Below are 14391 nucleotides of genomic sequence, written 5' to 3' on the forward strand. Positions count from 1 at the left end.
CTACTATGGACATGAAGTTGGATAAAGATAAAGACTGTTGGAGGCTGTTGAATAATTTTAGACTAACTGTGATGTCACAGTACCCTGTAGATCTTGGAGAGCTAAATAAATGACAATAAGTTCCAGCCAAAAAGTGATAGTACTGTGTTACATCAACGTTTTGGAGTTGATAGTGACTTTAGAAAAAAAAAAAAATGCAAAAAATTATCTGTTACCAACAAATATACAGAAATTATTTAGTATTAATGAGGGAAGATATGGTTTAAGGGGCAAAAGTAATTTTAATGTCACATTAATACGCACAAACAGGAAAGGTTTTTGTGTTTCAGTCAGCGGGGTGAGGCTATGGAACAAGTTTTCAATGGAATTAAAGCAATGTCCAAATATTAAACCGTTTAAAATAAAATACAAAGATATTATTTTTCAGAGGTACAGGGATGAGCAAAATGCTTGGGTGCAATGATACAGTGTTTATTTTTTATTTATCTATTTTTATCCTTATTTTCTTACACTAGTCAGTAGCTTATGTTGCTACAATGTTTTTATTGTCTTGTTTTGATTGTTTTTGTTTTTTTTATTTTTATGTATTTTTTTATGTTTGCATAATGTTATGTTCACATGTGTTAGCTAGTCATATTTAAGGAGAGGGAGTGAGAGTTTATAAGTTTTACTTCTTCTCACTCCCTTTCGAATATGTACTTTGTTATGTCTCATGTTAAGACGATTGTCTTATTTCTTTCTTTTTTTATATGACTCATATTCGAAATAAACACTACTTCTTCTACTACTACTACTACTACTACTACTACTACTACTACTACTACTACTAGATGCTTCAATAAATGGTCTTAACCACAGAGAACATTTACATTTTTAGTTTTACTTTTAATGTAGTATTTAAGTACTAACTTTCAGTTCTGACTTTGTTTTACATGTTTATTTAAATGCATTATTTTCACCACTTTTTCAGCCACTGTCTGAAATACTGAAAATATGCTATCTTTTATGAACTAATCTAAGGTGTTTTATGCAAACTCTTATTCTGAAGAGTTACTGTATCTCTCGAGTTATTTTTAACTACCATTGGAAAATAAATCAGGTGTTGCAGCTGCTTCTGGGGTAGAGGATATGGATTTTCTAGTCTTCAAAGAGTCGAGGTGTTATTTCAGGGCAGCGCTGATAGACATGCGCACAGCTGATGGAAGAGAAGAACATCTGTACTGACGTCACCTCTCCGAAAAAAAAAAAAAAAAAAGCAGCCAATTTGAAACTGTCCTGAACATACCCGGCCTGTGCAATGTAGTGAGGAGGAGTAGATCCAAGCCAGCTTCTGCTGCTGACTGTGTGCGCTTTTTTTTCCTCCTTCAAACTTCCAGATCGGCAAGCATGAAGTCCAGTTTATAAGGAGGACAGATAGGCTGAAAGTGGAGCCTTCTGCTGGAGGAAATCCAATACTCTGAAAAGCTGAATTAGTACTACTTTCTTTTCTTTTTTTTTCTTCTTCCCTGAGACAGAGTCTGGGCTGAGATAATACCGCTCGGGTGTACGGGCTGAGGGTGGGGGGGTGGGGGGGAGAACACTCAGTGCATATCCAGAGGATGGCAGAGTTCAAAAGGAGATGAGAAGCGCAGAGTGGAGGAGGTTTGTGCGCGGAACCTGAGAGCTTGAGAGCAGCAGGACTCTTTTTTTCCCCCTGCACACTTGGATCGGAGCTGACAATGAAGATGAGCATGGTAAATATCTCCCAACACCCCCAATCCTCCTCCTCCTTGTGTGTTAAGATCAGCTCGGTATCTTTCCGGGACTTTTATCGGTGCACGTTTACGCGCAGATCCTCTCAGGTAGGCAGACTTTACAGCTTCACGTTTCTTCTGTTGCAACTGTGTTTCTGTGGCACGCTGGCGCTTTTTTACTCACGACTTTGCAGGTTTGCAACTAGGGTTGCCACCTTTTAGAAATAGAAATAAGGGACGCCCCGATTTCAGCAGCGCAGCATTGAACATTTAGCATTTAGCATTGAACTTGCATGACAGCCAACCATACTAGCAACTGAAATAGCCTCCTATTCTATGTATGTCCACATCAGCCGAGATGTAGAATATAGATACAGGTGAAGAATATGGTGTAAAAGTTAATTTATTTCAATAATTCAACTAGAATATGGTGTAAAAGTTAATTTATTTCAATAATTCAACTAGAATATGGTGTAAAAGTTCATTTATTTCAATAATTCAACTAGGATATGGTGTAAAAGTTAATTTATTTCAATAATTCAACTAGAATATGGTTTAAAGGTTAATTTATTTCAATAATTCAACTAGAATATGGTGTAAAAGTTAATTTATTTTAATAATTCAACTAGAATATGGTGTAAAAGTTAATTTATTTCAATAATTCAACCAGAATATGGTGTAAAAGTTCATTTATTTCAATAATTGAACTAGAATATGGTGTAAAAGTTAACTTATTTCAATAATTCAACTAGAATATGGTGTAAAAGTTAACTTATTTCAATAATTAATGAGGGCGTTAATGAAAATACGGGACAAATCGCGTCCCGTATTAGTTCAATACGGGACGCAACATTTTTTTCTCAAATAAAGGACAATTCCGTATTTTACGGGACGGGTGGCAACCCTATTTGCAACATAAGATAAGATAAGAAATCCTTTAATAGTCCCCCAGAGGGGAAATTTGCAACATGTAAACGTTTGCAGGGTTGACTGGACGAAAATCCTGTCACGCGTGCAAGAAAACCGCGGTTTATTTTGATTCGCAGAGGCTCCTCCGGGGTTGTATTTGAGGTACCGGTGTAATGCATGCGGGCTGTCTGCCAGCTGTCTGGGTCAGCGTGGCCAAGTAGGTAGCGCTGTCTGTCTGTCTGTCTGGAGCTCCACAGCTGAGGAAACACACGCAACTGCAGCCACTTTCACTGCAACATCACTCTCCTATCGACTGACGTTTGTTTATAATAGTCTAGTTTCGTGCGCGCTGCCGCGTCAGGGAGTAAAACCACAATCTGCAGAAATTAGATCATGCCGACCGGTCTGCACAGCTGAGATTTATGCATCCCTTTCAACGCTGCTATTACACGTCAGTTACACCGCGCAGCGTCTTTTTTTGTCATGCTGAATTTAGTCATTAAACTGTCATCAATACTTCATTAATGAGGCACAAGTGTAAACTAAAATCAGGTTTGTTCCTGGCAAAACTACTCAGAGAACTCGTTCGAGTTAAATGGTGTGTCGAATTGGAGAGATGTTAGGATTTTTAATGTTCAGCTGGAACAGCTTTTGGGCTACAGCTGCAGCCGAGGAGCGTTTTAAATGAAGATGAGTTGAAGCAAGCGAAATATGCCAAACTTTTCAGTCGGTTTAAACGATCTGCGGTGCACCCATCCATCTGAAAACCAAACCCAGACGCATCAATGCTTTGAAATTGGAGAAAGCTTGTTTAGATAAGCATGGACATGGTGTTCTTGAGGTGTTCCAGTCTGGGCTTTAAAGCATATCGCGGAATCTGCACTTCTGATCAGTGGCGTCAATTCAGTCGAAGCTAAGGTATGGCAAGGTTACAAGTCACAGAACTTCACTAGAATATCAATCAACACGTCCAGCAAATACTGTAGCTTATCTGTACTGTGTGGTCAAGAAAATTGGAACTTTTTCAAATGCAGTCTCGCTCACTGCAAAAACTCAAAATCTTACCAGGAATATTTGTCTTATTTCTAGTTAAAATGTCTAATTTTTAGTCAAAAAATCTCATTACACTTAAAACAAGAGTCATCACCAGAAAAATAACTTGTTATTTGACCATTTTCACCTGTTTCAAGTAAATTTTCACTTGAAATAAGTAGAAAAATCTGCCAGTGGGACAAGATTAATCTTTTCCACTGGCAGATTTTTCCACTTATTTTAAGTGAAAATCTACTTGAAACAGGTGAAAATGGTTGTTTTTGAGTCTTGTCTTAAATGTAATGAGATTTTTTTTTTACTAAAAATTTGACATTTTAACTAGAAATAAGACAAATATTCTTGTTAAGAGTTTTTGCAGTGTATAATAACTAGTGAAATAGATCATGTTGTTCTGATTTGCATTTGTAGTTATTCTATATGTATTAAATAATAGAATAATCAATACAAATAGACACAGAGTAATTCCATAAATGTATTAAAAAAACAAACATTTACATTTTCCCTTGAAGCCAAGGTGTGGCGGCTGCCGTACCTTGCCATACTGAATTGACGCCCCTGATTCTGATAGTTTTCATTGACATTTTAAAACACAATGACTTTGGATTTTTGCTTTCTTTTTGCTTTAGATCAGACAGCTTCATTTGATGCTGTAAATCACAATATTCTGATTTGTAGTCTAGAACAGTGTGTAGGGATTAAAGTTCTAACTCTGGGGTGGTTTAGTTACTATTTGGGAGAGAGAGGTTTTAAAAAGGTCTATTGTGGAGTTCCCCAAGGTCTAATTCTTGGACCAGTTCTTTTCTCTCTTTCTCTCTCCTTTCAGCAAGGAAACGGTAGCTCCCTAAAAAAACGCACTAGAACGCTTAAATGACCTCAAAACCTGCATGATGTGAAGTGTTTCAACTTCTAATGAAAGTAAAAATGAGATGAGTGCATGACAGAGATGTTTTTAGGCCAATGTAGCTAATGTTTTCTGTTGTGTGACAAAGGACTGAAGAGTGATACATAGTTATTGCAAGAAATGACCAGGACGAGAGTCCCAAGTCACTTTGGACGGTTCACATCAAAGGTTAGGAATAGCAAACTGCAAAAGGTTGAAGATGTTTCTTAATAATAATCATTGTTGTCGCTTTAATGTCATTGTAAATTTCCAAATCTTTGATTTTAAGGCTTTTTAGATAAAAATAAAAGTTTTGAGTTTCAATAAGCATCTTTGCTTTTTTGATATTTTGCAAATTTTATGACCCTGGCAATTAGAGTAATTGCAATGAGTATTTCATTCTCATCTCGTCAAAAAAAAAAACAGAAAAAAACCCAGAAAACTTCTTCAAACAAAAGTCCAGTCTGCAAAGAAGTTCAGTTCAGTTCAATGAGTTCATTCCAGTCTTTATTTGTAAAGTACTTTTTAAACAACCAAATAGACCAAACTGTTGTATGATTCATACAAATAACAGAATATACTAAAATCAAACATTTAAGACCTTTTTAAAGGCAACTTCTTTTCAAAGCTGGGGGAGGTTTGACTGTGACACAGTGGGTAGCTAGCTGCCTTTCATGTTCCCCAGCTCCATCACACGCCATTGTCTCTGGACAAGACACTGAATTTCACATTTGCTTCTTTGTCCCCGCCACCAGAGGATCACAAGCCAGCATTCTCATAGCACCGGCCCAAGCCTGGATAAATGGGAGGGGCTGGTTGAGGAAGGGCACCTGACAAAAAAACCCCAAAGCCAATTACAGTGATCTGTTTCGGTGACCCCTAAGGCTTTCCAAGGTTGAGCCTTTCTTATATTTTTCAGACTTTGAAACAGTCTTGCATATGTTTATTTTAAATCACCTTGACTGAATGCTCTGTATGTTGGTGTTAGTCAGCCCACACTTTTTCATCTGCAGTGGGTCCAGAATGCTGCTTCACATCTACTGTAGTTACTGGAACCATAAGCAAGCCCACATTTCCCCTTTCCCTTAAACTCCCTTTACATGGCTGCCGCCTTGTTTTTAGACTGGTTTTTACGCTTTATAAAACCATATACTCCTTCAAAAGTGCTAAGGTCAGGGGCACGGTGGCGCAGCTGGTAGTGTAGTCGTCTCACAGCTAGAGGGTTCAATTTTCGCCGGGGACGCTGTGGATGCTGAGAGCGTGTTAAGTTCCCCCAAGACTTCAGCACCCACACACTGGGTGGGGTTGGAGAAAGGGCCTTTCTGTGTGGAGTTGGCATGTTCCCCCTGTGTTCCCTTGCTCCCTAATGTGACCCTCACAAAAATATGCAGCAGTCCAGGGCTACACACTGCCCCCTTTGGCCAGATGGGGTGGGGAGGATCTGGCCGGAATAACGTGATCCTTCCACGCGCTACGTCCGGCCAGAGAAGCCCCACCCTGTCTGGTGAAAAGATGCGGCCTGCTCACTCCTCAAGTTAAAGGGAAAGTTCGTTTTTTTACAACCTGGACCTTATTTCTGGCATTTTTTATGGTCGTATACTCACCCAGGCAAGTTTGGTGTCATTTGGAGTCCTTCGGAAGATATAAGGGGGGTTTTTTGCGAACCGCTTCTCCATATAACGGTAGTGAACAGGGCACAGCGGGACACAGACGATGCAGCGTCTAAATAACACATGATTGCCGCGAAACTCGTCATTTCTTTTATGAATCACTAGATCTGCTTCCAGGACCTGTTGTCTACATCCGGGGCTTTGTGTGTAACAAATAAATCAGTTTGTAAACAAGACCTCTGAACTCATGACGTCATCTCTGTGCGCGCACTCTGTCCTCCGTTCAGTGAGCTCTTCAGCCGTATACTCTGGCTCAAACTGGTAAGGACGTCCATCATATTCAAAGTCGTCGTCCACAACCTCAGAATTTGACAAATATTCAGACATGTTTCAAATAACTAACAGTAAACTAACATTAGCGAACTCCAGCTGTACATAGAGCTGTGTCTGCGATGCGCGCACAGAGATGACGTCATGCAGGTCAGAGGTCTTGTTTACAAACTGATTTATTTGTTACACACACAGCCCCGGATGTACAGAAGCAGATCTAGTGATTCATAAAAGAAATGACGAGTTTCGCGGCAATCATATTGTTATTTAGTCGCTGCATCGTCTGTGTCCCGCTGTGCCCCGTTCACTACCGTTATATGGAGAACCGGCTCGCAAAAAACCCCCTAATATCTTCCGAAGGACTCCAAATGACACCAAACTTGCCTGGGTGAGTATACGACCATAAAAAATGCCAGAAATAAGGTCCAGGTTGTAAAAAACCGAACTTTCCCTTTAAGGAGAAGACTTGAGCTCAGTGTAGGGCCTCCCGGGGTTGGTAAGGGGAAGCAATGCCCAGGACTGACTTAGGTAGGAGCACTGGGTGATAAAATGGGATAAAAATATTTAAAATGAACAAAAAAAAAAGTGCTAAGGTCTACTGGCCAGTTACTTTGAGCTGTCTTTATGAGGAGGACAAAGTTTTGCAGCAGTAGCACCAAAACTCTAGATGAAGTTTAAATGTCCATCTGGCCCCCAGTCTCTCTCTCTTGAAATCCACCCAGTATTAATTTCTTTAACTTGCATTTGAAAGTTTTTTTCTTTTTTTCAAATATAAAATGTACAACAATTCGGCCAAGTCAGTTGTTATAAATCTGCTTTATGAATAAAGAATTGATTGGATTAAGCTGAACGTCTTTGCAGTTTAGCCACTTAATGAAATCAGACCTGTAAATGAAGACCTGATAATCAAAGGATCTTTCCAATGAACCTATTTTTCATGTGCAAAATATATAAAAACATAGCAAAAATGTTAACTCGAACTCAATTCACCATTCTCAAAATGCAGAGATTGATCCAAATAGCACAACAAAGATCTTAAAATCAGGGTAACATGATATTAGTTTCAACTTAATTTGAGGGAAAATGCGACTATTTTTCTATTTCCCTTGCAGTCTCCCATCACTGCTGTCGGCAATAACCACAGACATGTCTTGAAACAATATATAATTGATATATGTGTATAACCTCCATGCCAACTGGGGGACCTCCTGAGAGCTAAAAATTTCCCAAATTCTTTTGTGCTGCTTTAAACTGTAGAATGTGGCTAATCTTAATATTTTGGATGCAAAGTGGCTTTAAAACATTAAATAAACCATCAGTCAATGATTGGAATAGTTCCAGCAAAGATCTCTGTTTGTAATTTTCTTTGCAGGAATGCAGATGGATTGGTCAAGACAAGCTTCCACTATAGGGCTTCCAGTCTGGAGTTCCAGCTGAGACCAACATGTCCGATGGAGTTCTCTGCGAGCTGCTGACATGAACGCACAGGCCACTGACATGTGGAAGTGCTCGCCTTCAGGAGAAATCTGAGATCTGGATGAGGCAGCAAGCATGGCAAGAGCTTTTCACTGAAGGAGACAAACATGGTCCTGTTATGGTGTGGCATCAGACCACATTTGGCCTCTTAACCTGTTTGTAGCCCCCATCTGACCCTACCCCATGTCACATCCTTCCCTGAATTATGGAAATTTTGTGGAAGACGCTGACTTGGACATTGAGCCTGGTGGTGATGGCTGCTTCTGAATTTCAAAACGTCAAGAGACTTTCGCACAAATCTCAAGGTACGGTAGGGACAAGGGGGCAAAAAAAAGCAGATGTTGACGATAACCAACCTCAGGACTCGTGACTTGCTAAAAATTTCTGCATGAATGGGTTTTTTTGTGTAATGTTAGGCCCCGTTTACACGGAGCAAAAACTGAGGCGTTTTCATGCGTTTTGGCCGTTCGTTTACACGAAAACGCAGCTCAAAGCCCCCAAAAACGATCATTTCTGAAAACTCCGGCCAAAGTGGAGATTTTCAAAAACTCTGTTTTCACGTTTGCGTCTAAACGGAGGAAAACGGAGGAAAACGGAGGAAAACAGAGGAAAACGGAGATTTAAGCTTCAGAACGTCACATTATGCACCAGAAACTCACCAGCGTCATGTGTGCGACCTGTGTTTACAATTAGTTTGGCCATCGTCAATATTTTCTTGTATTTTACCTGTTTTATATTCTTTTCACACTTAAAAGTAACTCCACTTCTCTGTCACTCCAAACGAAAGACTCGTTCCATCTTGGAAGTAAAGCCTGAATTATGGTCCCGCGTTAAATTGACGCAGAGCCTACGGCGTAGGGTACGCGGCGATGCGCGCCGTACGGTGTGCGTCGCCGCGTAACTTACGCCGTAGGGTCTGCGTCGATTTAACGCGGAACCATAAATCAGCCTTAACTGGAAGTTACACGTGTCATTTGTTGATGTTTGTATGTATTTCGGCAGGGATCGTCCGAAGGAGCTGGCAACTAACTTTGATTGATATAGAGTGGCCGTATTTCTGTCAGCTTCTCAGGCAACGTGGCTACGCGCAGTGCAAGAAACCTGAACCTCGTGTGATTTAATGCTTTGCTAATTGTTTTCTACAGTTCATGGTTCTGACTAATCGTGGTAAATCTAAAAATGGTCAAATATGCACAACAAATGAGCCTTGGAAAACGCCCACCTACCTGAGTCCCTATAGGCTAGTTGTTAAGCTTAGCGCATGCTAACTTGTGACGCTAACTGAAGTGACCTTCCATTCATTCTGATTGCGTCAGTCCTTCCGTCGCCATGTCAGATGTTGCCCCTGAATTGACATCTGAGACGATATCTGCCGGAACCCAGAGTTGGGACTCCAGCTGTTGCTGTCCATCATTAGCTGGTTTAACTGCGGTCCCGCCAGAGTAGCAGGCAGCATTAGCGATCGGACCGCGGGAGCCTCGCACAGCAGCATGTTGGGTTGACGCACGACGGGTGTTGCTTCTCACCCGACGGTCATATTGAGATGTGAAAAGCTGAAAATTCCCAACTTCTGGTGGAAGGAAAGCACCTTTTGTGACGCACGTTAACCTGCAACTTATTCTGGCAATCCCCTAGTGGTCTTTTAAGGAACTGCACATATTATATGGGCACGTCTGCAACGGCTTCAACTTTGAAATCTGGACATAAGTCCTTGTTTAAAACCTCCTTTTAAACAAGTTCACACACACACTACTACTACTAACTTGGGATGAAAATACATCCATCTATAATCTGATCAATACTCTTCTAAAAAAAACATATGCGTGACAACCTCCCCCAAACTACCCATGGTTGTATCCAACAATGCTTCTTGTTTGTTTCTTGTCTTTCCTGTAAAAGAGGAGTTCCTGTCCTACCTGCAGCACTACCAGCTGACTGTCCCGGTCCGGGTGGATGAGAATGGAGAGTTCCTGAGCTACACTGTGAAGCACCAACGGCCGGGCCGGCGGAGGCGTGGGGTGGCAGACCCCATCATGGGGCCACGGCCTGCACTGGACCCTCCAGAATCCCAGCTGTTCTACAGACTGTCAGCTTACGGAAAGCACTTTCATTTAAACCTGACACTCAACCCCCACCTGGTGTCGAAACATTTCACCGTGGAGTACTGGGGCAAAGAGGGACCCGAGTGGCGTCACAGCACGGTAGATAACTGTCACTATGTCGGATTCCTGCAAAATCAGCATAGCACGACCAGAGTGGCGCTCAGCAACTGCAAGGGCCTGGTAAGTACGAAGTGACATGTTCACTCCACGACTGGTTCACACCACTTACCTCAAACAAACCCTCACATTACCGTCCGGTAACTCAAATATGCGTAGCTTTGGCTGCTCTCAGAGGATTCGACTCGTTGTCTTGGCTTCCTTCCACGTCTGAGTCTGCAGAGTGAGGTGACGGCCATGTAGAAACGACCGAATCGTCTCAGTGAACTGCGGCATCTACTCGCGCTTCTTCAGTTGTCATTTTCAAACCACGTGCATCCTCCGCTAAAACCGTCCTGCAAGAGGTTTTCTGTTTCAAAACAAAACTGAGCAGCACTAATAAAGCGTCTAATTAGACTGTCTCAGCTTTTTAGTCCTCTGGCTGTTTTTCTCCACAGAGCCTGTGACTGTCCAGCGTTTCCACGCTAATCAGGGAATTGGAAGAAGTTTTAATAGCTGCTATTCCTCCATGCTTCGGAGTAACTCTAAAGAAGGAAGAAAGGGCCCTGCTTCTTATTGGCAGATGGACTCATGTGGAGCAAACATGTGGCCAAATGTGTTGGCAAGACCTGCGCTGACTATAATAAATTGAATTAGTGTTTGCTCTTTTTTTTTTCTTCTAGCACCAAAAATGGACAAAACTGTGTCTGTGCTTTAATGTAATCAGCTGTCTGGGCGGTATGAGATTTTGACATCACACTAGTAAAAACACTAAATTGAAAATGTTTGCGCCTGCTTGTGTGATATGTGGTTAATTGCTTTTATTTTAGGTTTTGCGCAGCCAAGCCAGTGTTTCCTATAAACACACACCAAAGGGCTTGACGCAGTTTGGGCTCTCGCTGGTGCATTGAAGGGGAGAGAAAAAGGGGCATGGCCTTGATTTAAATGATTGTCTGGGGTTTCTTAAAGATGACTCCAGATGACCGACTGACTAACGGTCAGACACGCCTTTCTTATTTATGTCTCACGAATTTGCGCCTTGATGAAAGATTTTGTGCCCGAAATTTGTCTTAAGTGAACTCTCGGAGACAGGCTGAGATGCTCTGGTAACTCATGATATAAAGGTCCCCTAATGTACAATCTTAATCACTACTCATTGACCAGGCACAAATACCAGGAATGAGTCACGTATGACATCCTTGTGACTTCCCAGGTACTCAGACTTCCTTCAGACTTAGGACCTCTAGATTTTCTGCTGATTCAGTTTTTTTCCTTTCTTTTATTAAAAACCGTCCCATCAGACCCCCTTAGTTACTGTTGCTAACAATCTGAGTTTATATTTGTAAAGCTTGTCCACAAGATGTTTAAACACGGGTCAGGTTTGATGTTGACAGGTTGACATGGGATGTCGGGACCTGGGTGGGATTTATTGATACGGAGACATGGAGGTCTCCACAGGCTCCACATTTTCAGAGCTGAGGACGCCGCAAATCGTCCTGTTACGGAAACCGTAATCTGTGGCTGCCTGCTAAAATGACAGACTGTGGCTTTGCAAGAAACAAAACTCTTAGGGCCCGATTTACTAAGATCCTAAATAAAGAGTACTAAATTGCGTGTGCACTGAAAAAGTTTGCACGTGCTGTTGTTGTGTGTTTTGTGGGTGATCAACTAAGATTGCGTGCGCAATTGATAACAGGTGCAAACAGCAGTATTTAAATGAGGTGTTGCGCGTCTTACGGTTTGCGGCGCAAACTTTGCGCCATGGAGAGTCTGGATGGAAAGCAGGATATTCATGGGTTTCAGTCACGTGACATTTTTTGTTGTCAGCGCCATCTTGAGGACCGACCGAGGACCTTTCCGTCGCGCAGCCAATATGACGTCTCACCTAATAACTCACTTAACTCCCGAAGAACAGCAACGGTATCTACAGAAAATTGATACTTTAGGTTTTGATCCGTATATAATAGCTAATCAATTACTGACTCCACTCTAGTCTGCCAAAAACCTGCCAGATTTGTCGTTTGCAGACATATATATCTACCTGGTCCACAATCCTTCTCCATACACCGGCGAAGCTCTCAAAGCTTTTAAAGTAGCGAAGCTTACCGCTACTTCACATCAGGGTGGGTTAAAGATGCCAAACTTCATCATGTGGAGGCCAAACAATGTTCGTGGTAACAGGAAAGGTAAGTGACAGTCTTGTGATGAATAGCATAAGCGTTGATGCCGCGTTCCATTTGTCCTCGGAAGTCGGAATTTCCCAGTTCCCAGTCGGAATTTTCAACTGGAACGCCCCTCGAAGTGGGATTTCCTACTGGGAAAGTGGGAGAAGCTTCACCACCCCCGAGTTACCATTCCAATATGGTTGCAGTTCCCAGTTCCGATTTCCGAGGTAAATGGAACGCGGCATACATTGCCTGCACAGGATACGTCTATGTAATGAAAAGTAAGAAGGCAGTTCACTTTTTCAGTAACGTTACTACTCTAGAAAGTAAAATTATATCATCATGTCACCATAAAACTTTATTAAAACATAAAATATGATTTATTATATTATTAATGCAAATGTTCATCTTGCGCTCCCGATCTCCTGCGCGGTGCGTCCCGTGACGTCTCCATCACCAAGGATTAGGATATTATTTCTTTCTGCCACTTTATTGTGGTTTTTGTGGTGAAATGAGGATGAATCATATAACTTCTCATTTCAACTAACTGGATCAGCCGTTCCTCATCATGACTGTTTCCTACAGCGCTTTCAACCGGCTTTCAACGTGAGTGACAGGAAGAAAATAGAACATTTAAATATCACAATATCCCACGGCCCACTTAAAGCACTGATAAAAGGTCAATCCCGTTTTTTTAGACTTATTATTGTCGCATACCACGGCACAACAGATAGACGGCATGTTGGAAGTCGGTCCTTAAGATGGCGCTGCGAGTACTGTGTGACGTCACATGAAACCCATGAATAGTTGCAAGCGCAAAATGAAATTTGACGAGTTGGAGTTAGAGATATTAGTGGAAGAGGCAAATTGTTGTGCCGTATTCAGCACCCCTGCCGTGAAAAGCACCCCCTCGTATATTCAATGATAAGTAGACCAAGAAAAAAAACAACACACTGACACTTCAATATATTTATATATACACACTCACACAAACACATACTTAGGAGTTTATATTATATATATTGACAAATATTATGGAAGACAACACAGTAAGCAGGCTATTAATTAATGACATCAATAACCATTCACCCGATTTTTTTTTTTTACCCGAATCCATGAGCGCATTTAAACATGAATCATTAACACAAAACTGGACGCTAAACAGAACATGGACAACAGAACATGAACAGAACACGGAATGAGAATATCATTTTTGTCAGACGAGGGGGTGCTTTTCACGGCAGGGGTGCTGAATACGGCACAACACCGGGGTATGACAACTGCAGAACAAGTATAGGCGCACAATGAGAAACACTTTCTTCTCCATGAAAACACGTGATTTATTTATTATCACAAATAAAAAAATGAATGTGCCTCCTGTGGCAACCTTTTGCTGAATAATACTCGATTTAACATTCAAATAAAATATTTCTCCTTTTGCATGTGGAGATTAGCACCTTCCTTTCGAACGTATTAAATACAGACGCAATCACAATCCACGCAAAAACTTTCAGGCTTGGTAAATCTCATTGCGCGTGGTAAATGGACCAATTTGCATCTTCCCCTCCCAGTATTTAGCGATTTCTGGCGGGTACGCCCCATATTGATTATTCATCAGGGCAAAAGTACTAAATGGATTGCGTGTGCTATTTTGCGCATTTGAGAGACGCAGTCCTCTTTGCACGCTGTTAGTAGATCAGCTGGCACTTTGGTTTGCGGGTGCTGTCAAGTTTGCACACGTTTTTACGCACGCAAACCTTTAGTAAATCAGGCCCTTAGAGTCTTAGAAAGACGTTCAATGTGGTCAATGACTACAACAGCGGGAGCAGAAGAAGAAAAGGAAGACAGGACTGGGTTTACATGGTTTGAGGGGGAAGCCATTCGGCAAATCCCATCGCTATTAAGGGTAGCACTGATCCAGCACCCGCTCTATCTCCTGCACCCAGCGCTGTATCAGCCAGCTCTTCTGATGTAGGTGAAGCCGCTTCCTGGCTCCCCATCCCTCCCCTCAACATGGCTTCAAGCACTGGGGGAGGC

At 41.6% G+C, this 14391-nt stretch overlaps 1 protein-coding gene across 1 annotated transcript in view; it reads left to right on the forward strand.

Annotated features, from left to right (window-relative positions):
• Positions 1-1596: 1596 nt before the first annotated feature.
• adamts6 (ADAM metallopeptidase with thrombospondin type 1 motif, 6) overlaps positions 1597-14391 on the forward strand; it is a 132878-nt gene continuing 120083 nt past the window's right edge. The window contains exons 1-3 of the mRNA XM_061733886.1: positions 1597-1733; positions 7888-8296; positions 9891-10273. Of these exons, the coding sequence (XP_061589870.1) occupies positions 8197-8296; positions 9891-10273 (483 nt within the window). The 5' untranslated portion in view covers positions 1597-1733; positions 7888-8196. The remainder of the gene's footprint in view (positions 1734-7887; positions 8297-9890; positions 10274-14391) is intronic.

This window comes from Cololabis saira, chromosome 11, assembly GCF_033807715.1.
Source record: "Cololabis saira isolate AMF1-May2022 chromosome 11, fColSai1.1, whole genome shotgun sequence".
NCBI lineage: Eukaryota > Metazoa > Chordata > Actinopteri > Beloniformes > Belonidae > Cololabis > Cololabis saira.